We start from the raw sequence: 26,744 nt of genomic DNA, 5'->3' as shown, positions 1-26,744 counted from the left end.
AGTTTTAATGTGCAAGCCTCTACGAGGAACTAAAGTTTACCCGCAAAAAGAAAAAAATTAAAGGACGAGTGGCACTTTGCAGAAGAGGTCTCCTTAGTGTCCCAAGGCTGCTGAAATTATTCGATGAATTCTAATCATGAGTGAAAAGAAGTGGACCCTAACAACTGTTTCATTAGCTACGCAAGAGAAAACTTGTCCAGCAGACAAATTCAGGATTAGAGTAAAAATTATTCCTTTTCAAATTCTTTAAAATCAACCATAATTTTGAATCATGAGCAGGGTTCGTTTTGTCCTCTACTTTAAACACGTTGTTCTGTGTCTTGTACCACACGTCTGTTTATAATTTCTTAACATTTAGCACGTGACCGGCCACATGACCAGCACAGAAAAGTCTGCCACCGGCTGTTTGCTCTTACCACCTGCGCAAGCGAGCAATCCCCGGATGTGGATCAGTTGTACTCTATCTCTCAATAGCCCCCAATGTTTGGGCTGATCTCATAGAAAATGTTAGGAACCGTAGCGTAACTTCTCTGTTCGTTGCTGAACCGTGCTTGATGTAATGGACTTAAAACGTAAAAAGAACGTTAAAGAGCTCGTTGAATTTGCAGACCAAATGAGTACAAACTACAGTCGGTCCACATTTCAGAGACTTCTTAACCAAAGTGATGTCCACCTCGCTCGAGTCGACAAGCCTCTTCTTGTTTTTAAAGCATTCTATTTCTTCTTGTACAGTTCATTGGCGACAACATTCCCGTTTCTGTCATCATACTTTCGACAAATCGGTTTCTCTTCGTATCAAGTTGATGTCCTCGTTAGCATTCGTCCATTTGTACAACTCCTTTTAAGTCCATTGTGGGGAGTTCTTGCTGATCGTTATTTGCCAAAGAAAATGATGCTCCAGTTTTGCACTTTTGTATGGCTTATAGGGACCATTTCATTGGCCTTTGTTGAGCCCACTGGCCAGATGTGCCAGCTGGTTTCTCTCAACGAAACTGACTCGAAAGTTATAAACTCCACTGTGATGCAGACAGGATTCTTCAGGCGAAGACGAGTTAGTGAGTACTTTACAAGACGATCAAAGCTGATTCCTAGGAATCCCATAAACGACTTACGTAGTACCAATGGCTTTGACAGCGTTGAGGTACAGATATCATCTGGTTCGGGATCGCCTCAAGAGAGTGAAGTATCAGGAAGTGGAACCGGAGAGTCATTTGACCATGATAGAGAGCCTAACATTACCAGTAACAACAAGACTCGCAGCATCACCACAATTCCAATTTCTAATCTCAAGTCAAAACCCAAAGAGCCACTCAATCAAATTCAATTCAACTTTACCACAAGGAATGAGCTTAGGGAAAACACTTCTCGGCTCCATCATATATTTGTTGGTGCTTTAGCTCTGGTTGTTTTCGAGGAAATATTCTTATGTCCAGTTTTCTTCATGGCTGATACAGTGTTACTCGCCAAGCAAGTGGAGGAGGATACAGCTGTGTATGGATATCAAAAGCAATTTGGTTCAATAGGCTACCTAATATTTTTCCTCATTACCGGGATCTTAGTCAACAATTCTCAGCGGCAAATGTGCGGGCACATCTACGCCGACTACGTTATCAACTTTTGCTTTTATTGTGTAATTACAATTGTGATATTACTAGTCTTAATCAAGTTCGAGATACCACAAAGGCCAGTTGAAAATTTCCCCAATGAGAGGCTCAAAACTACTTACAACACAAAACATTACGGAACGTTTGCTGCGACCGCGGCTTTCATGGGCTTTTCACATTCAGTGATTTCAAAATTTCACGTCACTTATCTCTCTAAGGCCAAAGGGGGGCATATTACTTCTACAATAATGTTTTTTGGCTTCCTTGGAGAACCCCTTGGCTTTTTCTTGAGTCATAAACTGATACGCCATATGGGGGATATAAATATGATATTCACTGTTCTAGTGTCGTACATGTTTAATCATTTTGCATGCTCCTTTGTAACAAGTTCTTGGCAGCTCATCCCTCTTGGTCTACTGGAAGGATTCACATTTGCCACTTCATTCGTAGTATGTACCACGTATTTGGCGAATTCTTCTCCCCTGGATTGCCTGGCAACCGTACAAGGTGATAGGAAGCACTGTTTTAGCATTGTTTTGAGTTTTCTAAGTTGAACAATTTTAAAACAAGCGGGTCACAACCTGCAAAGGTTGTTTCTAGTGTCTATCACTTAAAACAAGCTTTGCGAGTTAAGCGTGAAAACACTTACGTATTCGCTGAACTAATAACCTTCTTTCTTATTTTCCTGCAGGTGTGTTCCAGAGCATCTACTGGGGTGTCGGTGGAATTCTTGGCCTTGTGTTTGGTGAAAGTCTCACTCGCGTGGCAGGGCCAATTATTGCGTTCCGTGTTTTTACCATGGCAGCTGTCATTTCTATCGTAATATTCACTACGGGCCTGAAACACCTCAATTTCCGACACCGTAATTACTATTCAGTATTGCTTGACACCTTTCACAACTTCGTTGACAGCGAGAAAATACAAAATAAGAACTTAAGCTATACAAATGACACTCGAGCACAAAACCAGTTCAACGGCCAGTTTCAGCAGGCTTCTGTCGGAGTCGCGGAGCCTGAGGCAAGTGATTCACGGACAGAAGACTGGGACAAGTATTACTAATCTGATCAAACCGATTTTGTCCTTATTCAACGGAAAGTCACATAGTCAATTGAATCTCGTTCCTCATGATGTGTGCTTTCATCTCGTCCTCTTTTATCTCTCAGTGTAACAATTAATTTTTAATTATTTTTGAGGCTATACAGCTTGCCACAATCCTGAATCGTTTCATCTATAGCGACATCTTTACTAATAAACGTTGATATTTAGCGCTTAAAGCTTTTATGATTGTGTCACTACATAATTTTAAATAAAAATGTTTTAAAAAGTTAATTTCCATGCGGAGCTCACAGCGACTGCTACTACTGATCTGACAATGACCTTTGCTTGTGCAACTTTGTATTGAGTAGTATGACCCTCAGCTTAAAGTTTATTGCCATGCAGACCTCCCACATTGAATAAGATATACGTATTGACTGCAAGAGAACACAACTAGCTAGGTGTTTGTATGGTTTCTCTTGATCAATGAAATTGCAAATAAGAGATAATCCTGTTGTTAATATTTTGTAATTAGAACGCTGAATTGAGGTGTTAGGTGTCTTTAGGTAACAGTACAGAAAGTCTTGTTTGTACTACAGAACGGGTCTCAGACTTTTTTGGTGGATCAGTATATTTTATTTAACTATAAACAATTTTACATCGACCATTGTGATTTAATGTTTTCTCATAGAGCTGTGCTTGTGTTTTAAAGTCTTTGAGACTCTGTATCCTCTCAGCAGTTCTTCGGTGTCTTTTGATTCCACTGTAGGAAGGTAAGTATACTTCATCTCAGAGTACTCGGTTGATTCTCGCGTAAACTTGCACTGCGCCAGGCAAAACAGAATACAAACTACAAACGAGGCACAAGCCACACAACGGAATGTTGCCACAGCTCCAATATGATGGATTAAAAACCCGCCTGTTATTGTACCTGAACCTGTTCCCAGTCCCCAGTAAACTCCTTGAAGAATCCCTGTGGACAAACAAGAAAATACACCGATTTAATAAGACCAGGAATACCCTCTGCTCAAATAACATTCGTGGTAGTCGATAGTTTTGGTATTTTTACTTTCCTTCGGTTTTACCTTTAAATTTATAAAATTAGACAAAGGTAGAACAATCAATAAACCCCTACATTTAATCGATATACATCCCGAGCAAAGAATCACAATCAAAATTACAATTAAACTCGAGTAAAATGCTAAAGAAGGTCCACCTTAGCAAGAGTAGCTTTCTTACCTTGGATAGTTGTGACTGATTCTGAGGACGCTGCACCCGCCATATATGAAGTGCAAGCCGACCATGAGGCAGCGTACGTACATCCAACCAACATCTCTATTGGTAAAACCCACCATGGGTTTGTGAGCAGCGAGTACATAGTAAATGCAACTCCATATGATATCAGCGCTCCTATCATGATTTTTATCTGTCCAATGGCTTTGATGAGACTTCCAGCCACGAAAAATGTTAATAAATCCAAAGAGCTGCGACAAATAACTGCCACACCCATTAATGTCTTAGTTGCTCCAAGATCTTCAAGAAACCAGTTCAGAAAACTATGGGACATTCCATGACCTACTCCCATGAAGCATGCCGCCATAAGACACGAACCATAGTGAATATTACAAAGAGCTGATAAAACACTTGTTTGTTTAACATCAGTTTCTTTGTATTGAAATTTAAACGTCGTGGATATAAACAATGTCATCACCATTAAGAGAGCAAATACACAAAAACAAATCATGTAATCTGTGTATTGCTCACCACAAACGAGATGACGTGACTTCTCCAAAAGCACTCCGACAAGGAACGAAGACAGCCCGAATCCAAGCGAACCCCATAACCGTTGTTTTCCGTAGTACCGTCGCTCTTCACCAAGGTGTTCCAACAGGGAAGCGTCTGCTAATGTCGTTGACGGAGCCTCGAGAAATTCTCCTACAACAACTAGAACAAGAAGAATGGTAAAAATTCTCTTCAATTCAGAGGAGTTGGTCTTAAGTAAATTAGTCATCCACAGTTTTGACTGTGTATTTCTTGCAGGTTGTGGTGTGTTTTGCATTAATTCTGCTTGAATGGTTTTGCTGAAATCTTTCATCCTGTTTTCTGAGGAATAATCGGAATTGCTGTTTAAAGTGATGATGGTAGAGTTATTTTTGAAAGTAGTTTGGTTACTCTCTTCCATATCAGTTTGGAGATCATGCAATGTCAAATTGTCATTTGTTACAAGAGAAGAGGATGTGAACAAAGCATCTCCAGAACTACTAAAAGAATCATCTGGTGACATTAACTCGTCAGTATTGTTCAGACTATTTAAATTTGAAGGCATTAAGTTATTAGTGTAATTGACTGAATTTAACACTGAAATTCCCGTATGAATCAAAACTTCTGTGTCTGACTTCTCTGACTGACTTTGATGAAGTTTATCGATTTCGTTTGAGACGTTTTTGTGATGAACACGAATCTGGAGTGTTTGAGTAGGAGATCGGTTGAAGGACGTGACAACAGAATCATTACTAGAACGTGTATCATTTCCTTTCTTCTTTGTGTCAAGGGGCTGGCCATTTTCCGTTGTTGTGGTTTTGGAATCAACTCCCATGATCTTTGATAGCTTATCTTTCAACTGTAATAGGCTGTTGCTGATTGCTTTTATGTTTGCTCTATCAACTTGGTTTGCTGAGGTGTTGATGCGATTTGAAAGCCCTGCTTCACTCAGCAACGGTTCAGAGATGCTGTCACTTACTTGTTGTAAATGTTGCGTGGAGTGAATAGTCTTGTGCGGCAAAAATTTGGTCCTATTTCCATTGCTAGAGTTTTCATGATTGCTGAAGCTATCATCACTCGCGTCTTTACCGGATGGGATAAAAATTCTAGAGAATTCAATAACTACGGGTGCATCAGGTTTATTTTGCCTTCTCTTATCAGTCGATGAATTGTTATTTTTCTTTCCCATGTTTCCTACGGGTGACTGGAAATTAGACGTGAGGATTGATCCGTTGATTTCACCTGGTTCTTTATTTCTATATTTATGATTGATGCTGGTATTGAAATGATATTGCCCAGGGCTTTTATATAAATTCTTCGAGGTACGGTTTCTGTTCTCGTTCTTGCTTGGAAAATTCCCTGATTTATCAGAACGCCAAAGGTGCTTTGAGTTAATTGAATGTGTAAGTACCCTTTGGCTGGTGGTTGTTTGTGAAGTCGTATGAACCAGTTTTGCTTTTGACTTTGGACTTCGCTCGCTGTGAAGACGATACATCTCTGTATTGTTTACTAAGTCCTTTGACTCCGTAAAACCCCGAGTGGAGGTCAATGTTTTAAGATACAATATTCCATTATTTGGATCAGCACTGGTCTGCTTGTTACGTTTTTGAAACACAAAGCTGTCGTTTCGCTTATCAAAAGTCCGTTTTAGTCCTTGGGTAGTACTCTCGACCATACTTTGATTCACATGATTTTTGCTAGCATCTGAGAGTGATTTGTTCCTTAAACTTGATTCAAGGCGACCCTTGTTTTGTCCTGCAATATAAATAGGTACAACATCCACGGCCCTTTGGCGGATCAGTTCTGTTTCGTTTGCCTCGTCAAAGTGAGTTTTTTGCCACAAAAGTTCGCGTCGAAAAAACCCAGTCTTAACTCTGGTGTAATTATAAACATGGTTATGTGTATCATTGCCTTGTCGAATCTCACAGATTTCGTTCGTAGGCTCCACAAACGCTAACGTTAATGTCATAATAAGCCAAGACAAAACTGACATGACCAACACGGATTTCCGTTTCCTGTATTTGTCCGCCATGATGGCCCAGAATGGAGCGCTGGCAAATTGAACAATCGGCCGCAAACCGAGGAGCAGACCAACCTGACTAGCTGACAGACCAATCTGACGAAAATACACAGGAAGATATGGAAATATAGAGCCGAAACCACTCAGGAAAAAGAAGTAGAAAGCTTTGTAAACCAAGAGATCACGGTTGATCCGAAACCACGCTCTTTCAGCCATGTCGTAATAAGATGTGTTTCGGTTTATGTCTAAGTGGTTTGTCCTTGGGATCACTTGTTCTTTACAAATAAAGCCGGCATGAATGCGCTTACAAAGCTCCTAACAATATAATATGAGATCATTACTCTTTTTCGGTCGACGCTAAACTTGGTGATTTTCTTGATTCTGTCATTAATTTTGTTCGCATAATTGCCGGGCTATGTTATTTGACGGGTGGCAGGTGGGTTGATCAATTATTTAAAAGTGTGCTAAATCAAGCAGAAATACAGTGATTTGTTTCCTTATTCCTGATCTATACACTGCAAGTGATGGAACGCTGCTTTTTGATCAGTCTTTTAGTCTTATCGGTTGGATTTTCAACTGACGAAGCCTTCTGATTTTGAAGGGGAAAACTGTGTTACAAGAAAACAATTAAAAGTTACCGTAAGGAAGCTTGGGTGACCTGTGTAAAGCTTTGAGGATACTTTTTAAGGCAATTTTATGAGATCACACTATAGAACAGGGATTCAACAATACCCTAACCAAAGTTCAAATATGTTTAAGCTGAGTCATTTTGCAAACAAAAATTTTTCATCTACAAAGATGAGTCAAGCGTAGCTTGGAACACTGGGTGACGACACGTTTGAAGTCTTTCGACTGATTTTAGTAAGGTAAATTATCACGCTGAGTTTGATTGGTCTACAGCCAGATAAGGTTGAGTGGTTACGATGAAATGACATGGTACATTATAGAATAATAAAATAACAATAATAATAATAACAACAATAATAACTAAGTCACCATGCTAAGAATAGCGTTAAACACCGTCATACGCTCTGTTTGATATATATCTTGATAAAAGCTTAGACAACCCTTGCTAGCTTAAAGGAACAAAATAATTATTTGATAAAAATTTTACAAAAATGTAATCTATAATTAAGGCAAGTTACATATTGCAATGTCAAACAAGGAAGCAACTTGTCCTTAGAGACGCAACATTTCTTTACGTAATTTTAGTTACCTTGCCAGTAAAAATAGCAGTATGTCACACAATGTATAAAATGTCACAAATTGAACGACACACTTTGTATCCCAAAAAGTACGTCATACCAAGGGCAAACTTTTCTTTTCCTGTAATGTATATTAAGCAATAGAGTAAAGCACAACACTGAATACTGAAGGAAGGTGAAAATTGAAAAATTCAAATTCAAAAGATTTTTTCCCACACACCTTTTGACTGGATTGACCAAGGCTTCTACGAAAAGGGGATGAAATTATCAACTTAGTTTTGCTTTTTTCCTCTTGTCTATTAAGTAATAATCCGCGCAAGAAGTAGGCACCTCTGAGCCAAAGCTGTCGTCAGCTAACTTACTAATTAAATTAAAATATTGGTTGTTGAAGGCACGCTCTAACTTGCAATTCATCCTCCAAATATCCTTTCCTATTCACCTTCGAGAAATGCGCGCGGGATTTGCGCCCTAAGACATCGTAGTCGTTGCTGAAATAAATGAGCTACAATCACATTAAAGGTGGTGATCTAGGAAAGGTGGTAAGTTAACAAAACCACTTCCCTAATCTCCCTCCATCTCAGCCTCCCCCCCTCCTTAATGTTACAAAACAAAAAGACAAACCAACAACTCTAAAAACCTTAGAAATGCAACTCGACATATTTGGGTTCAATGACTTTTCTGTACCAACCACCTGCAAATTTTCCAGAACCCATTTATACTTTCTTGTCGAGAAACACGACAAGAAAGTATAAGTTTCGAAACCTTTTGTACAAAGAAGGTTACGAAAACAATAAACTCATCCCCAAGCAAAGAGCCTGTGACGCAGTTCAAGTCCACAGCGGTTTTACCCTATGTAAAAGATGCACCAGAGCCTCTTCGCCGTTGCCCACAACAACAAGGTATTCGCGCAGTCTTCAAGTTCGACGCGACACTTAGATCGCATTTGGTACGACCAAAGGAAACTGTAAATCCACCCAGACAGGAGAGCGTGGTTTACAGGATTCCTTGTGAATGCAGCAAAATCTACATTGGTGAAACGGGAAGACCTATGCCAGAGAGGATGAAAGAACACGAGAGGGATACACGTTTAGTCCGTACCCAGACCTGCACCGTTTTTGAGCACGCCAACAAGACCGGCCACCACCCACTTTGGAACAAAGTAAAAGTTTGTTGATCATGACTCACACTGGTACACCAGAGGAGTTAAGGAAGCTATCCGCATGATACTTCACCCTGATAACATCAACAGGGATAAAGGAATCGAAATTCCTGAAGTGTGGATACCAACGATCAAGAAACACAACGGGAGACCGGTACGACAGCAAACCGCCGAGGGAACAACTTGGAGTCAGACCTCTCGGAAAACCAGAACTCACCGGAACAATGGGGATCGAAATCCACCTATCATCTTAGATCGCCGTGATACAAATGGTAACGCGTGAGCAGTCGACCCCATCGACCAATGAAGACTAGCAGTATGCATTTAAAGTGTAGCGATCTACTTCTCAAGTAACCACATCGTGAGACGAACGATTAAAGAAGTTATTATAACTCAGAGAATTTTGGCGACAACTCTGATGAGTTTGGGGACAACTCAGATTAGTTAGAACCTTTAGTTAGAGGCAAATCAAGAACCCAGTGGTGCTACTGCCAGTCGTTAAAGGAAAAGTACAGAAACACACACTCAAATAAAATATATCAAAGTTCACATGGCAACCAGGTGGACAATCAGACATGGTTTGATGCTACTCTGGTTTGCATATTTAATGAATGTAACCGAAGAACTTACAATTCATAGACCCAACGTCCCGACACTCCCGTCTAGTGCCTTCATCAGGGGTGATCTAAGTGCTGCAACAGGAGGTCCTTTCATACGATCACTAATTAGCCGCCTTTTTTCTGGCAAGGTGTAAATAGGCGTCAGGAAGTAAGCCTCCATCATCACGATTTGAAGGAGCGTGGGCGGAGTTAATATGCCAAGCTTCCAAACAAACACTCCAGCTACAGCTTTCTCTCCCCTCAGCCCCGCCCCCCCCCCTCAGTGAAAAGGGGAGTCCAACTTAAATTTGGGGAGAAAAACAGTTTAAACCCACCCCGCTCCCTTGTAATTTGTGCAGAGGACTCGCTGATAGCCTTGCCTGTTCATGTACTTGTAGAATCTGACAATACCCACCCTGACGTTTCCCCCCCTCCCTTCCTCAAAACATTTTTTCCAGCTGGGTGTTTCATCAACGGTTTCATAATTGTTGGCTGCATCGCAGGAACCTATGTGCAGCCATTGGTCATTTCCTCATTTTGAAAATTGTGAATCGATTTGGGATAACATTCAATTAAGGACATTGTAGGATGACCTCTTGTGCAACTTTTTGAATGCAGTAAACAGGATTTGCGACAAAATGAATTAATTTGGGACGAATACATAGCAGCATTTCATTAAGGTTTGTAACAAACAAATGAAGAAGCTTGAAATAGTGCATGTACAAAAATAATTTATCTACTGTGCGCCAGAACTTTCCCGGTGTTTATGGACCTTTTCAAAACAATCGTGGCAATTCTTGGCTTCATTTCTCCCCTCTGAATGGATCATATTTTCAGTTTTGTGTCCAAATGATTTCTTTGCGCGAAGACAGAGGGGAAGATTAGTTAGTGATGATGCCTGTTCCTCCCGCCTTCTTGTTGATGTGGATGGCGTGATCTTTGATTGATCTTATTTAAGGAAGTATTTCCGAAATCAGTAACCGCTGACCGACTACCTCTTCCGTGGCTTCGAATGATAATGGAAGACAAGGGCAGAGGTTCTGCCAAGGAAACTGCGAAGGTGAAATTTACGATTCTTCGGAATCAAGTGTATAACTTACTTCGTCAAGGGGTAAGCGATTATTTGGATCAATCAGCTAAAGGACTGTTTAAGTTTGATAACTGTTATATCTTATAAAATATACTCAATGTTGTGAATGGGTTTCTTTTTTCAATACCCATATTTTCGTGCTGGTTAATTTTAGAGGTTTTTCGTTATATTTAAGCAATCCCATAAGGACGCTCAGGACGGAGACTCTACCGAAAACCTGCCTGAAGCTGTGTATAAGGTGTGTAAGAAAAATTCGTCGAAGCTTTAGCTCATCAGTGACTTTACAAATATGTCCACATAAATAATCAGCATAATATACTTATTTTGAAATGATAATAAAAATAATAATAGACAAATTGTCATCAGCTTGAATGGCTTTGTGTTGACCAGGGATGGCAGGGGAAAATTTCAACAACTTTTAATCTTTTGGAAATGTTTCCATTTTATTCGATGAGCGGATGGCTGGGTGCGTGTCAATAGCACTTAATGTCGTCAACCAAGGTCACACTGAAAATATCAATGGAAATATTCTTTGTCTTATGTTTAGGATGGCGTTCAGGAATTTCAGGATGACCCTCGTTCCGATGAAGAGGTGTGTTTTTCATTGAACTGTATATGTTTCCATATTTGAGAGTTTAAAAAGTGATCATCGGCTGTAACGGGAGAAAATGCTTTAAATGAACCACCAATGTTATTATTATAATTGTTGTTGTTGTTTACATTAAATTTCAAATATTTTCACCCTCATTCTCTGATGCTGTCCTTCAGGTATTAGGGGCAATAAAGGACATTTATTTTAAAGATTCCTCATTCGATTCCAGTGATTATGAGCTTCATGTAAGTATTCTGACTAGTCCAATATTTTACTTAGTTCCATGCCTTATATAAACACTCAGGTTGGATTGCTGGCATTCATTGTTGTCATTGTTGGTATTGGCAATGTTAATTTAAACAATGAGTCAGGCAGCATAGCTGAGGGTGTTTTGGCTGCCAAAACAAAGAAGTTAGAGAGTTGCAAAAACTAGCAGTAAATGTAGAAGTGGAGAAATCACGAGCCAGAGATCACCTATTTTATAATTGCTGCCCCTTCAGACACCTCTTTAACCATTGTAATTTATCTGACCAATGACAGGAGAGTTTGGCAACCAGCCAAGGGTTCATTCTCCTACCAGTATTTGAACTGTTGATACAGAAACAAATGGTGACTTCCGTTGTTTATTGCCTGAGGACTCTTTTATAATCTTGAGATACTTATAGCGTAGAAAAGCAATCCTTATGCCTTTTCACTTTTTACTCACCACTACCTTTCATAATTTAACTTTAACCATTTAATGTTGCAGCAACTTCCAAAAGTCTTGGACCTTGATGACCTGGATGATTATCGAAATGACCTGCGAAGACAGCTTCAGGCTGTAAGCTCAGAAACTTTGGGTGTTTTTGTTTATGGCATCTTTACCAGGCAGTAGACTGAATAGCTTGTTTGTCATTTGTTTAAGGTCTCAAAAACACTTTACAAGAAAGTTCTGGAAAACCACAATGCTTATGTGCAGGTAATGTTAATAAAAATATTTCATGATGTGTCCTGAGTCTTAGAATTCTAGAAAGGGGGAGATTTTTTTGTTATTTGTAGGGACTGACATTTTTCTCCTGGTTTTTACCTTTAACTGTAGGAATTACAAAGAGTAATGGACCTGGAAGAATCACTACATACTGCTTCTTCAATCTGTGACAGAGGAAGAAGGTTGGATCAAGTCCTTTTATTGTTTCTTCTCTAGGATAACTGTCTCATTATTAATTTTGCCTTATTCACTTTAAAAAGAACAATGTTTCAAACAAAAATTACATTACATTACTTGAATCTCTGAAATCTCTCTTTAAGACACTTGGATCGTGCTAAGAGAGGAGTATCTGTCGGTGGATTAGGAATATTGGCCAAACACCGAAAGAAGCAGCACCTGCTTATGTTACTAGACTCCTTAAGAACAATAAAGACATTAGTGAGTAATAATTTTTTGCCTTGTTTTGTTAGTATGAAATTGGTGTTGATTAGAACAATAGCTCAGACAGACCACAGAAATATTTCATTATGTTTTAATTTTACTTTTTATTCCTTTCATTATTAACTGCATTATTATGTAATTTGATTTAAGCAAAGGACAGATGTCAGACTCAAAGAAATGCTTGAGGTAAGAGCAAGATAATGGAAAACTTGTGAATGTATAAATTGCTAATCTTCCTAATGTTTGGAAAGACAACATTATGATACCTTTGCTGCCGCAAAAAAGGTTTTAAAAAAGGATGTAAAATTTAACTAGAATACAGTTAACTTTTAGTGGTGAATTTTTTTTTATTTTTTTTTACAGTTGCACCTGCAGGTTTTTGTATTAGTCTATGTCAGCTGACTTTGCAGTATTGTTTTAAAAGCCGCAACTGTCTTTGCTATTGTTGATATTTAGTGACATGATTTACAGATGGATTAACATTTTCCTGTAGGAAGAGGATTATCCTGGTGCCATTGATCTGTGTCTTGAGTGCGAGAAGGCAGCCAGAGCATTCAAACATTACAGCTGTATAAGGTAATTATTGGTGGGGGTTAATGCTTCCACTTATGATTGTGCCCATGAATATGGTTGGCATCTTATCTTTACAAAAGATTTTAAAAATGGAAACTACCATAAGTAAAGTGAAAGCTTCTGATGATTGATTAAAAGTGGGTCTGATGTCCACCTGCCATTAGAACATTACAAAATGATAGTGGGAACTAATACTCTCAAGATTGGCAGAACAAAAGCAAAACTTAAAAAACATTTTTTTTCTTGCTTCACTTGAACAAGTTGATTGGAAATAACAAAAGGGTATATTAAGTTATAGTAATTAGTGCTAATCAGAGTTTGTTATTCTCTATCACAGGCAGGTCTTGGAATTTAAACTTGATCAAACAAACTGTTTATCTTTTTGATTAAGGCTACCAAGTACAGTCAAACCTCCTTTCATAGATACCTCTTTATTAAGGATGGTTTCCTGTGTTACAACAAGTTTCTTAATAACTGTTCTTGATAATTTTAATACATTTTTAAATACAAATCCTTATTAATAAGGCAATAGACACTTAATCTAAACTTAGTGAACAAATCTCAAATTTATAGACACAATCCAGTTTGATTCAATTCATTGTCTTTGATTATTAGTGAATTGAGTTCAAACTTACAAGAGACTCTTATAGACATTGAGGTAAGTTTCCAGTCGATGTATCCATTTTTAATCACTTACTACAAAGGTACAAGAAACCAGGAAATCCCTCCAATCATTGGAAATATTACATTATGATTATTGAATATTACTATTCAGCAAAGACTCAGCTGAGGAGATTAATATCTATGTTATATCTATCCCAAGCTTATTTTATAGGGATGAAGGGGATAAGTTTCTAAAGAAACTGTGCTGCATCAGTGGGAGAGTGTAACAGGGTAATTTAGTATTATCAACTGAGTTGTTAACATAAATTGGCCACCATAACGAGTTTAAAAAGCTGATGTTTTGAGTGTTAGCCCTTCAGAGTGATTGGTGGAATTGTGGGTTGTGTGTGGGTTTATATGCAGAAAATGGAGCTACACTATTGGTGGGAATGTGCTGACAATAAATAAAGAATAAATTAGTTAAATGAAAATGGCTTATTGATACTGTGGGGATTAAGAGTGCCGAGTTGAAAGCTAAATTTTTTTTGTAGAGTTTTGTGGCTTTCCAAACTTCCTGGATGTAGGGAAAGGCCACAAACTGCCATAAGCTGCTTCAAATGATTAGGGAGATTAAGCTGCCTAGTGACTGGTTTTGATGCATCCTTGTCATTTCTTTCTACGTCGCAAAGGTGTTCTTGGAATTGGTCACCCAGTCACCTTCCTGTTTCACCAATGTATAACTTTTTGCAGTAAGTGCAATTTGTGCAGTAAATGACTTTGGCGGAGGTACATGTAAAGCGATTAGTGATCTTAAATAAATGGATCTCTTGGGCCCCAACATTTTCTCTATGTTATGAATGAAGGGACAAGTTTTGCATCATGAGCAAGCGCATTTGAAAGTTCCAGATTGGTCATTGGTTTGAAATGAACTGTCTGACCTAAAGGTTGCCAATGTTTTTGTCACATTTGAATGAAATTAGTGGAGGTTGCGAAAAGATAGTACCAGTCTCTGAATCATTTTGAAGCAATTTAAAGTTTTTAAGAATGATAGATCTATAATTCTTAAACTCAACTTCAGCATTTAAACTCTTTACAGTGGCCAATGTACATTATCAACTTAGTAAATAATACCAAATTACCCTGATTGTAAAGGTAGGTTGTTCTATCCACAGTCTTTTAAGCCAGGAATCCTGTTGTTAATGGAAAAAATTGTGTTCAGTGCCTGACTGACCTCTCTTCTACCTTTGTGTTATCTATTTCAATCTTGTTATGGGCACTGAATGACAAACCTTTGCCAGAGGCAGATTACTCACATTATACCATACTAACCTTAAACCTAATTTTAGGTTAACTGTTTCTTTTTCAGAAACAACTTGATGTGGCCTTAGGGAAGATGTGCAAAAATTTTACTCCTGTGAATTATGAACGGCTACTAACTGCTTACAGATACCTGGGCAAGACACAGATTGCAATGGATAAACTGATCATCCATTTCATGACAGCCATTAATCATGAGTCATTTTCTGTTGTAATGGATCACCTAGGGGTACTTACTGCTTTTATAAAGATCTTGATGTTAAATGATAATTACAGTACATAGCTTTCATTTAAGATGTTAATCTCTTAGAAGTATGTAGAATTATGGTGAAGTTTTGCCTTGCTGAGTGTCAACTATTATCATCTCTAGATGTTTGTCTAGAATTTCATCTTTTGCCAAGCAGAATGTTTACTTTCAATTTTTTAAATATCTGCCCCATTTGTGTTATGTAGGAATCTTCTTCTGAAGTTAAGTGTGATGATGGCTTTCAACATCTTCATTTTGAAGAGCAATGCAAGGTAAAACTATCTCTTTATTTGATTAATTTCTAGATCTATTTTCAGATCTAAGAATAGACAGTAATCCATTGGGTTACCAAAAAATTACCAAAGTTTTTTTTTTTTCAGAAAGTTGGAGCTGAACACTTTACGTCATGTTTATTAGATCTCTGTAAGGTATGAATCACAGAAAGTACAGCACCTTGACCTGCAACCATTTTGATTAACTAGATAACAGTTTCCAAGTAAAACTGTTGTGAAATTTTCCAATTTGGTGACCCCTGTTTGGAGGCCATGTAATAAGAAGCCTTATTATCCAACTGCACAAAGTAGAGAACAAACAACTCGTGGATAGAGTACAAATATCTGGCGATATTGTACGACTATTTGGACAGTTGGTTATTTTGTACTGTAAAAAACCTGTTTACCCAGTTGGCTGTGCACTTTGCACTTCTCTATCCACTTTGCTTTTCCTGCCTCATGAGAAATGAATAGAAAGATTTAGCAGAAAAACAAGCAGTAGGATAACAAATAACTTATTAGACGTTTTTGCATGTAGTATCGTTGAATAATTTTAACTCATTGTTTGTATTTTGACTTGCCCTATGGGCTCAGAAAAATACAGCACGACTTGTTATAATACTCAACAAAACTACATACCAAAACATCTAAGAAGATATGTATGTATATGTATGTATATATATATATATAATGCTTTCATAGTATACAAAGTTATGTGTTTTAAAATAAAAAGAAACTGTTCTGTAGTCGAATGAATCAGGTTTATTTGGGTGATGGGTGCACATGTTTCCAAGCTCTATGTAGTTTTCATCCTATGTCTTGTTTCAGCATTATATTTATATTTTCATGTTTGTCTGACAAAAATTCAACTTTTTTAGGTGTTATGGTCCCTGATGTTAAGCTATCATCAAATTATCAAATGGCATGAACAGTATGATCCTGCTATGCACATCAGTGAGACTGAACAAGATGAACCATCAGCAGAGGCAACTTATAACAAAAATTACATTCAGCAGAAACTAGAACATGGACTTAATAGGATATGGAAGGTTTGTTTTAGCAATGAGTTTGGCATTGTTGTCTGTCTCCCCTACCTGGCACTTCTTTTATTAACAACTTGTCAATTAAGAATTATTTACCAAAGTGGAGTTGAATATTGGTGGATATTTAACAAGCTGCCGAGTGATGAAGTAAATATCCACCATTTTCAGGGACACAGAGGTGAATTATATTTTTTTTAGTGTAGAATGCACAGAAACCAAAACTTTATGGAAAAATGCTAAGAACTAAAACTCTTGATGCACAATTTGGTCCCTTCTGCTACTCAGAGAAGAATACTTGCTAATCACATCTGAACCACTCAATCAGCACTTGCAAAAAGCCTTATTCACCTGTGTGGTATTTACTTATTTGTGTGGATCTGTGATAAAGAAAATAATCATAAAATGTAATATGCTCATCACAGTTCCCTTGATTAATGATGGCTTATAATTTGATGATCTCATCTCTATTAACATAACAGTCTGTTTTATTTCTTATTTATTAGGAAGTCCAGGAGAGAATCAAGTCACATCTTCTTGCTCATGACCTATCTTATTTTAAGTATGATGACTTCATTTATGTATTGGATCTTGTCAACAGGTATGGTAACAGCAGTTCTGTTTATTTTTTAGTTATTCTGAGCAGTATCAAATAAAAGATTCACTGTCAAATAATCTATAAGCAAAGCTGATATATGTGGTTTCATAAATATATTTAAAATTAAAAAATTTACATGTAGCAGATATCTTTTGTATTTTTTTTTTAAATGAATTTTTTGTGTGGTTTTTGTCATAGGTTAATAGCTGTTGGTGAAGAGTTTTGTGGCAGCACATCAGAGGACCTCCATGATTCTATTCGAACACAAACTGTGAAGTATTTTAAAACTTATCACAGGTCAAGAATGGATGAACTTCGAATGTTTCTTGAAAATGATGCTTGGGAGTTGTGTCCTGTGAAGGCATCTTTCAAAATTGTGGACCTTTCAGTAAGTAGAAACTCAGGGACTCGTGTTTATACAGGACTTGGAAGATTTTGTTTAAAAAAATTGCCTGAAAATTCTCTGCAGGAATTCCGTTTTATGAAATATCAGCATCCACTTGTCAAAACTCACAAAAGAACAGGATCAGGGACAGTACAAGTTACTACAGACACAGGTGTTTATACTTGCAATTAATAATGTCTTTTGTGCATGTAGGTTGTATACAATCAGAATAAATGATAACAAAGCACCAGGTGTTACAGTTTATATATATAAAGACAGTTTATATATAAAAGATACAAATAAACCAAATAATAAGAATTTTCAACATTCCAATGCTTATTGTTCCATGTAGTCATAGAAACTCCTTTCAGCAGTCATGGATCGCATACTTCTTTTGTATCCACTTGAAAACAACTCTCATTTCAAAGGCCAGCTCTAAAGAGTTTCTGCTGTTCATTAATCTTATTGAAGTTCTTTACTCATGTACAGGTCATTTCTGGAGGTTTCTCAGGCTAACTGAACATAAACTTTTTAACAGGTTTCTTCTCAAGATATTCCACTCATGGTAACCCTTTTGATGATGTGTATGTTGAAGATGAAGGGGAGGATGTATTAGCAGAAAATGGAGTAAGTTTTATTAATTCTTATTTCAAAAGGAAAAATCTTCATTCAGTCCACTAGAATTTGAAGACTTTAATCAACTTCTAGATACCTGTGATATATTTTTAAATCAAAGTTAAATTTATGTTTTTTTATTTACACAAGTAGAGGTACTCACAATGGGTTGGTAAGGCAGCCTTTAAGACTTTAAAAGCTCAATTAAAAGTAACAAATGGAAATTGAAATGGACAGGCTACATGACCAAACTCTGTTGTGTTGCACATGTTGCAGTGTGTGACATGTTCTGCTTGACAGACTTTAAATGCTTATGACACTGATGTTATGGGATATAAAGTCTGTTTCTTCACTCTCAAGGAAATAGTTGACGGTGATGTTAATGAAAACGAAAAGAAATCTAGAGGATTTAGTCAAGATGATGATGAAGAAGATGATGAAGATGATGATATTCCAGGTAAAGAGCAACTGGTGTTTCTTTCTTTCTGATCTTTGAATTTTGGGTTTTTTTAACTTTATTCTTGCACTCTTTAGTGTTAACAGTTTTTGTTAGTGAACTTGTTGTTTGGTTTCTTCTCTTCAGAGGAACTCAAGTTGGATTATGTGGATGAAAGGACTGGTGAAATTCCATCAAGCAGGTTTGTTTCTGTTCCATCTTCTGCACAATAGATGAGACCACAATGCAACTGACACTCTTCAATTCTCTATTAATGAAACCTAGAGCTAAATAGAAGCAGTCTTTTGAGGCAATAACACAACAAAGCCACAAGGATCTTAATTATTGAATCACACAAAACCAACTGATCAGTGCCTCATGGCCACTTGTAGTAGATCATATTTCCTGGTAGAGAACTGCGGCACATCACTGTGGTTGAAATTACACAGTCACTATACTTTACCACAATTAACAACAACAGATATACCAGTATTTTAAAGATGGTCCCTTAATTGAGAATATGGTGTTCTTTTCTTCTAGGACAGAAAGCTCTGCTCATAGCAGGAAACATCAAAAATTTTTGTCTAAAGTTCCATGTACCACCAACACAACCCTCAATGTGTTGAGAGTGTTTGGTAGGTATAATAATAATTATCTGAGTTTGTATCTGTATACATGTTCCAGAATTCTGTCACTTGTAATCAGGTTTTTATGAAAAAGAAAAAAAAAAAGAAAATTAGTTATAAACAAAACTGTCTGATTGGTGCCTAAGTCAAGGTTTGCTGATCATTGTTTTTAAATTATGGCACTTGACAATCAGTAACTCTACAAGGTATTTTAATTTTAACTGATGTTATCATTACAGAAGTTGTGGGTTGGGTCTATTTGAATTGTTTATCTTAACCATCATGTAGCTTAAAGTGTACTTAACACTCATCTTAAAACTGAAATTGGTTCTGTTCATTGTAGGTAAATATATGCAAATGATGAACGTGTTGAAGCCCATAGCCTTTGATGTTGTGATTTGCATGTCACAGTTGTTTGATTACTACTTGTTTGCTGTGAGTATTATGCGACTATTAGCTTTAGTCCCTGCTGCAATATTATTCTGTTATTACAAGAGCTAATAGATAGCAATCAACAAGCAAATCTCAAGTGTCTGAGCTCTTCACACTCTTGCTCACTTAATGAATGAGTAACAGGTAATCAGATGATTCTTACAGATGAGCTGCAATGATTGCCCTTAAAAGAATCCTGAAAAAATTCAGGCTTTAACAAAATTAAAACCCACTTCTTTTATTGACTGGACTGGCTGAACCCTATTACTAACTGAGTTAAAAAGTAACATGTCAGGAGTTGGGTAAATTTTCATTTTTTTTTTTCTTTTTTCACTATTTCTTGTAGGGGAATATGATCTTTAACATCTAATTTCTTTAATTTCAGCTTAAATGTGGGGGTTGTGTCATTCCTCGGTATGACAGATATAAATATATTTATATCATATTTCCTCATTGTGATTAGATTCCTTAACAGGGAACAAACAATCCACTGAAAATGTGCCTTGCTTTTGAGATGTGACTTTGTCGTTCAGCTGGTTGTAATGCCTAGCTAGATTCTTAGAGGGAAGCATTTGAAACCAACAGTGGCCTGAATTTGTTTCAGGTTTCTTTTCTTCCTATTTCTTCAGTAATTGCAGTTCACATGAGAAAATTGTTTCATTACATGTTCTCATTTGTGGTTCAAAATAGCACATATTTCATATTAACTAATTGTGATTTCTCTCATTAGGGTAACAGTTGTACACCAAACATCACTCTTTTCTTATTCAGTGAATTGATCAGAATTACTTTTTTGCAGGTTGCATCATTTTTTGCCCCAGAAGTAATGGTGAGAATGTGATAGTGAATTTAAAATAATTATAGTAAATATGGTTTTAAGAAAGTCGAACAACACTATTAACCACTTGTGCTGATCTTGTTTTAATGTCATAGTTAAGAAGATTCCCTTAGTTGATACAATTCTTATTCTTATCATTTATTCTGGTTCATATAAGGTGGATGGAAGTGCCCATGGTTTGAGTATAAAGCTGAGAACAAGTTTAAAACGAATATCAGACAATCTTATTCAACATGTAAGTACCATAAACACAAAGCAAGACTAGCTTATATAGCTAATAATGTTATAGCAAAAATTACAACCAGATTTATTACTGAAAAACAACTCCTTACTTGGCTCTGATGATGATTTCTACTTTGGTCGTCAAATCATTCTTTGTCACTTATTATAACTACTGTAAACAGTAGAAATCACTTTCAAAAGTTCTTTGAACAGTTAATCTCAAAATATAGTGATATAGTGTGTTTCTTTCAGCCTGTCTGTCTTTAATCAACAAGAGAGATAACTCATTATAAACTCATTCTTGCTAAAGGTTTAGCTTACTTGATTCTGATAATCTGAATTATTCATTTTCACAGTTGGAGTCTGCTGAGATGATGAGTAATGGAAGTGATATGAAGGTTTGAAGTGCATGATGGATAAAATTTGTGTCAAGGAATTTATTGAAGGATCAAAAAGTAATTAGAATAAATAATTTTTCATATTCTCAGGTTCAACACCCTTACTTGTCACCACTTGTGGATCTCTCTCGAGTTGATACCATGTTTGGCTTGTCTGAGAGAATAATTGCTACAGAATCCCTGTAAGTTGCAGTGCTTCTCTTTTTCAAAGTTTTAGGAATCATGTTTATATTTTGTGACTAACCAGTGTTTGTAAGATCTTCAGTATTAAAAATTCAACAGAAGGCATTTTCCTGTAAAGTGTTACTATGTAGATGCAAGGTTCTACTGGTTTTAGAACTCTTTGATGTATTTTGTCTTTTTTTGTTTCAGAGTGTTTTTAGCTGGTCAGTTTGAATTTCTTCATCCCCATCTTGAGTCAATGATACCTGCTAACAAACGAGCATTTCTTTCACAGTTTTATTCCCAGGTAAACTTCTTTTGAGTCAGTCAAAAAAACATGAAGTATCACTTGTTATGAAATTTTATTTATGAAAACATTGAAGAGTTTCAGTTAGGAGTTAACCACAAAGTTTGATTGACTGAAATCCACAGACTGTGAATACTGCTCAGGAACTCAGGCGGCCAGTTTACAGAAGTGTTGGCTCAAGAGTAATTGATTATGATCAGGTGAGAATTCTTCTGAAAAGACTTATTTCCTGAACAGTGTTGTTAAGTTATGAGTATTTACATTCAATAGAGGTAGAAGTAGTGAGGATTATGAAATAGCTACATATGAACTTTAAAGGAAGATGATTTGGTTTTATCAACTGAGTTGATAAAGTAAATTGGTCATCATCAAGAATTTCTAAAGCTTATGTTTTGAGTGCTAGCCCTTCATTGGAGCTAAAGTTTTGAAAGGAATTAAAGAATATACTGATTAATCAGGTACAAGGATCAGTCACAGGATTTTTTTATTATTTATTACTTGCTTGTAGAGTTGTACAAGAGACCAAAGATGACTTACCCCATTTCAATTGATTTCAGACACTTCAGCTGATGACTGGAGTGCGATGGGACATTCGGGACATCATGTCACAACACAATGCCTATGTGGACATTCTTGTGCGGGTACAGCTCATATTCTGAAATGAAATTAGCATTTGTGCAGATTGTTTTCTGCCAATCATATTGGACAGTTAACTTTTATTGATTTTTCAAACAGTGTTATCCAACTAAACAAAACAATTTTGGCACAAACTGACACATTAAAATTGTCCCTCAGTAAAGATGTATGAATAAATCATAAGTTGGTGAAAAAGGGGTATTATGTGGAAATTGTGTTCTTTCTTGATTAATTATTTGTGCCTTTTCAAGTATTTTGGTAGACATTTATAAGGTGTTTAACAGGTGTTTCTAAAAAAAAGCAGTCTACATTCTTGAAGCATCAATTCTGAATAACAGTGTATTGACATCTCCTTTATAGAGAAAAACAGGACCAAATGATTAGTCAGAGTAAACCAAATAATTCTGCATTCCATCACATTGGCATATTGTAGCTAATTACTTCTCTGTACTCTGCTTTGTTAATCAGGAATTACAAGTTTTCAGTATGAGACTGTCTCAACTAGCCAAGTAAGTTTTTGATTCCCAAATGTAATTACTGGTGAACTAGTTTATTTCACTAATCATGAAAATCTGCACAACATTAGAGTGTTTATTCATACAACCAGAAGCATCTTGGGATTACATCAGTTTTCTTACAAAATTATTGGCAGTCTGTAGACTGAAAATTGACATTCAGTTGAGTTTCTCTTTGTACCCACAGACAAATTCCTGTTCCTCAGGAGGCTCACTCAGTATTGTGGGATCATTGTATTCGCCTCGTGAACAGAACCTTTGTTGAAGGGTGAGAATGCTTCTGCTAAGCTGCAAAGACCTGCTCTATATTTCTGTGTATAGCAAACTGGCGTTAAGTGCATATTTCAGGAAATTCAGGGCTTTCTTTGTTCATGAGCAATGGTCTTTTATTTTAAACACCAAGTGGACTAATTAAACAAGTTTGTTTTCTGAGCAGTGTATAAAATAAAAATTTCATAGCAAAGTGAATCAGAGTCTTTATTGAAGACCCAATTTATGTAGTGATGTTCTGCTTCATTACATCCGTGCCCCCTTTAGTTGCGGTAGTCACAAGAATGTGTCACCTTGTTTGGGTTTTCAATATTTGTATCTGCCTGTAAGTGGTAAATAGGGGAGGTACCGCAGGTTAATTGCCTGAATCTTTTTTGCAGGCATCTTTTAACGGTAGTTAAAGGCCCTATTAGCACTTCACTACTTTCAATTAAAATGCTACTGAAGGACACCATGCATAGATAATCAAATCACTATATTCAGGGTTTTTGTTCTTGAAGATTTGCAAGTGCCAAAAAGTGTAGCAACGAGGGCCGAGCATTGATGCAACTTGACTATCAACAATACCTCATGAAACTGGAGAAACTTACAGATATTCGGTAAGAAGGGTATGATATATTATGAATCCAGTAGGTGATTTCTGTCACAAAAAATATTGAGCAACATGATTGATTGTGACTTTATTTTTCTCAGACCAATTCCGGACCGAGAGTTTGTAGAAACATATGTCAAGGCATTTTACCTCACTGAGAATGAAATGGAAAGATGGATCCGAGAACACAAGGTTAGTGAAATCAGTCATTAACTCTGCATGGAAGGTGTGTGTAATCAATGTAGAGTGGAGATTGTTTATTAAATTTTCCTTCCTTTGTGAAATACTTAGTAAATGAATCACGAAATCTAGATCTGAAATGATGTAATACTTCAGGCTTTATAAGTAGATGCTCAATTTTATTTCTTCTTATTTAGTTTCTTTTCTTAAAAGGAGTCTTTGCTAATGGATCCTGGATACTAATGGATATTAATGGATAAGAGCCATCATTTCTCTACAATTAAATTAAACTTTTATTTATGTTGAAAAAGCCCCAATAAAATACAGTAGTGAGAAATACCAAAGAATCTAGCGAATAAAATTGGCCAGAATAACTGCTACCCTTTGACTGATACATTCCTCGTAAAACTTATGATTCACACTTTGGTCATTCATAATTTGGTTCGTTTCTATTTCACCCAAAGAGAGTGACCAAAAAGCTTTCAATTAAAATAAAACCTTTTAATTTTGCTTTGTTTGGGACTTCTGGTGATTAAGATATGCTATTATTTTACTTCCTTTTGTAGTCAGCAGTCCCCATTTGACCATGGCATTGTCTTATTCGTCAAATCCTTTCAATTCTTAGTCATCTCAGCAAATTGTTCTTCCTTTTTATGATGATTTCATAAAGATTTCTTCTTTTTCCTCAGGAATACTCTGCTAAGCAGCTGACAAGTCTGGTGACATGTGGTGTCGGTTCACATGTCACCAAAAAAGGAAAACAAAAACTGTTGTCCATTATTGAAGATATGGAACGCTCCAAAGCTCGGTAGCAGGAGGACTGGCTTTCATGGTCTGCATTTCATTGCTAATTCAAGAAATTGTGCGATAGCAATGACGATGAAAAAAGAGAACGAGAAGGAACTCAATTTTTTTTTAGCCGGAGCTGTATGATAAGAAGTGCGAAGAAGAAACGATTGGAGGGACTAAAAGTTTTCTTAAAAATAGTGAAATTTTTTTGGTAAACTTAAATCAGGCAGAGAAATGTTGAATTGGCCTTCAACGAACGTTTACTTAATTTGTTACAGAAACTTTATAGTCTTGTAAGGGCCAGTAAAAAAAAAAGCTTATTTGGATTTTTTTAAATAAGTATTCTAGATTTCTCAATACATTTAAGTATTTTGTAAATTGCAATGATATTTTCAAGATTAAAGGAAAAAAGCGTCGTCAAAAAAAAAAAACAAAAAAAAAACAGAAAAACGTATGCAATCTTTTGTTTTGCTTCTGTCAAAATATTGGGTACTGGAATGAAGGTTTCTTGAATATTTATGTTCCATTCACCCCGCTTACTGTCTCCTTACCTTGCCCCATAACAGCTTAAGACAGCCAACGTCTTGAGCGTCACAAATTCTAGCATGCGTGGCTGGCAGTGACTTCCTTCGTGATGTGGTAGTACTTGGCAGTAAGTGCAGTAAGCACTCCACTTACCACTATAATGGAGCTAGCATTACTTAGGAACTATATCTTTTTATATACACTAATGTAATAGAAGCTGACTTCTACCGCAGAGGAACTTTAAGACAGTTTCCGTTCTTCTTTGTTGCTCCTACTTATTGCATATTTTCATTCTCTACAAATGCAAAACTCTTTCAACATAACTCAGTTCTCAGAAAAAATGAATATACAATAAAAGTATCCAACCTGGCTCATGCAGTTTGCGAAGACTTTGCTAATTTTTTGTACAATGCTCTCATTAGGAGGCAACAGCTTCTGGCAAGTATACTGAGTTTATATTGAAAGCATTTTTCAACATTATATTCAACCATCTTATCCTGGAGCTGATTACAGGATGTTTTTGCCCGTATCTTTGTCTGTTCAAGGTTGATCTCCATTCTCGTGTACTTTTTGAAATATCTCAAATTTGGTCACGGTTCAACGTGACCGCCAAGTATCTGTAGAGAGTTTCGTTACTTTTACAGTAGACACTAAAGTAGAAAGATGAATTTTCGTTTGTAGCTAATCTGCCATTAGCGTTCTGGACTGAAATGGGAGAAGAAACAGAAAGAGTAATTGTGGACACTATTTCAACATCTGATATGAGGATATGAAATGAGTTCCAGTTATTACGAAACCAACCGACCCGATATTTAGCTTAAGGGCTAAGAAAACACCCACAGATGTCAACCTAGCGCTATTAGAAAGTCCAAAATTTTCATGTAAATAAAGCGCTTAAAATAGCATGTATATTTGGTAAAAACTTAACCACCGGATAGCGATTTATCCAGTAAATAGCATCATCTAGCCTTTAAACAAGCGAGGTCTGGCGGATAGCACAAAGTTTAATTTTTCGTACAAGTTTCATCGATTATTTTATTATCATTTCAGCCGTGACTGAACAGAAAAAGAAAGAAAAATGTTTAAAGCCCGTGAAAAATAATAAGTATGGCTTATTTCACATCATATTTTGCTATTTTGATAGAGGTATCATTTTAACGCTACCGACTACGACAAAAATGGAAGTTTTGTTACTTCCTTTTTAGTTTCTGCATTTTGTGCAAAACTTTCGCACTCATGGCGAGGCCCTTCTGTATTTTGTCTTGAAAGAAAAATGAGAGAAACCAAATGTTAATTTGCCGTTTTCGTTTTGCTACAACAAAATGTGCCTCTAATGAATGGTGCTGATTAGAAAAATCGTGCGCGCTAAAAACCCGTGCAGTTAGACGAGCCATTCAGGGAAGAGCTCAATAACCCACGACGAACGACTACGACAAAAATTGAAGTTTTGTTACTACCCTTTCAGTTTTTGCATTTTTTGCAAAACTTTTGCACTCATTGCAAGGCCCTTCTTTATTCTGTCTCGGAAGAAAAATGAGGGAACCCAAATGTTAATTTGCCGTTTGCGTTTACCATAACAAAATATGCCTCTAATGAATGGTGCCAATTAGAAAAATCGTGCGCGCTAAAAACCCGTGCAGTTAAACGAGCCATTCAGGGAGAGCTCAATAAACCATGTGTACGCATAAGTTTA

The 26,744-nt window shown here is 36.7% G+C and overlaps 3 protein-coding genes across 3 annotated transcripts; 2 read left to right on the top strand and 1 right to left on the bottom strand.

The window, feature by feature from the left end:
- The first annotated feature begins 438 nt into the window (after nucleotides 1–438).
- LOC131799182 (major facilitator superfamily domain-containing protein 6) lies at nucleotides 439–2,836 on the top strand. Its single transcript, XM_059116881.2, has 2 exons — nucleotides 439–2,111; nucleotides 2,296–2,836. Exons 1-2 carry the CDS (start codon nucleotides 560–562, stop codon nucleotides 2,661–2,663), a joined length of 1,920 nt encoding a protein of 639 aa, XP_058972864.2. The 5' UTR covers nucleotides 439–559; the 3' UTR covers nucleotides 2,664–2,836.
- Nucleotides 2,837–3,268: 432 nt separating this feature from the next.
- Nucleotides 3,269–6,790, bottom strand: LOC131799205 (uncharacterized). The gene is made up of 2 exons (XM_059116910.2): nucleotides 3,879–6,790; nucleotides 3,269–3,612 (listed from the first exon to the last, which is right to left on the bottom strand). The coding sequence occupies exons 1-2, from the start codon at nucleotides 6,634–6,636 to the stop codon at nucleotides 3,314–3,316; spliced, it is 3,057 nt and encodes a 1,018-aa protein (XP_058972893.2). The 5' UTR covers nucleotides 6,637–6,790; the 3' UTR covers nucleotides 3,269–3,313.
- Nucleotides 6,791–10,386: 3,596 nt separating this feature from the next.
- LOC131799152 (syndetin) lies at nucleotides 10,387–25,394 on the top strand. The gene is made up of 35 exons (XM_059116829.2): nucleotides 10,387–10,494; nucleotides 10,649–10,711; nucleotides 11,021–11,065; nucleotides 11,242–11,310; nucleotides 11,814–11,885; nucleotides 11,970–12,023; nucleotides 12,144–12,214; nucleotides 12,353–12,470; nucleotides 12,624–12,659; nucleotides 12,967–13,049; nucleotides 13,662–13,704; nucleotides 15,016–15,195; nucleotides 15,420–15,485; nucleotides 15,594–15,641; nucleotides 16,364–16,534; nucleotides 17,032–17,126; nucleotides 17,322–17,511; nucleotides 17,593–17,680; nucleotides 18,047–18,135; nucleotides 18,484–18,580; nucleotides 18,707–18,761; nucleotides 19,100–19,194; nucleotides 19,529–19,620; nucleotides 20,417–20,446; nucleotides 20,613–20,690; nucleotides 21,034–21,075; nucleotides 21,166–21,257; nucleotides 21,448–21,544; nucleotides 21,670–21,744; nucleotides 22,102–22,185; nucleotides 22,649–22,689; nucleotides 22,883–22,963; nucleotides 23,466–23,564; nucleotides 23,659–23,749; nucleotides 24,427–25,394. Exons 1-35 carry the CDS (start codon nucleotides 10,396–10,398, stop codon nucleotides 24,547–24,549), a joined length of 2,952 nt encoding a protein of 983 aa, XP_058972812.1. The 5' UTR covers nucleotides 10,387–10,395; the 3' UTR covers nucleotides 24,550–25,394.
- Nucleotides 25,395–26,744: the final 1,350 nt, after the last annotated feature.

This window comes from Pocillopora verrucosa, chromosome 10 (assembly GCF_036669915.1).
Source record: "Pocillopora verrucosa isolate sample1 chromosome 10, ASM3666991v2, whole genome shotgun sequence".
Classification (NCBI taxonomy): domain Eukaryota; kingdom Metazoa; phylum Cnidaria; class Anthozoa; order Scleractinia; family Pocilloporidae; genus Pocillopora; species Pocillopora verrucosa.
This window is presented reverse-complemented; position numbering and strand designations above follow the sequence as displayed.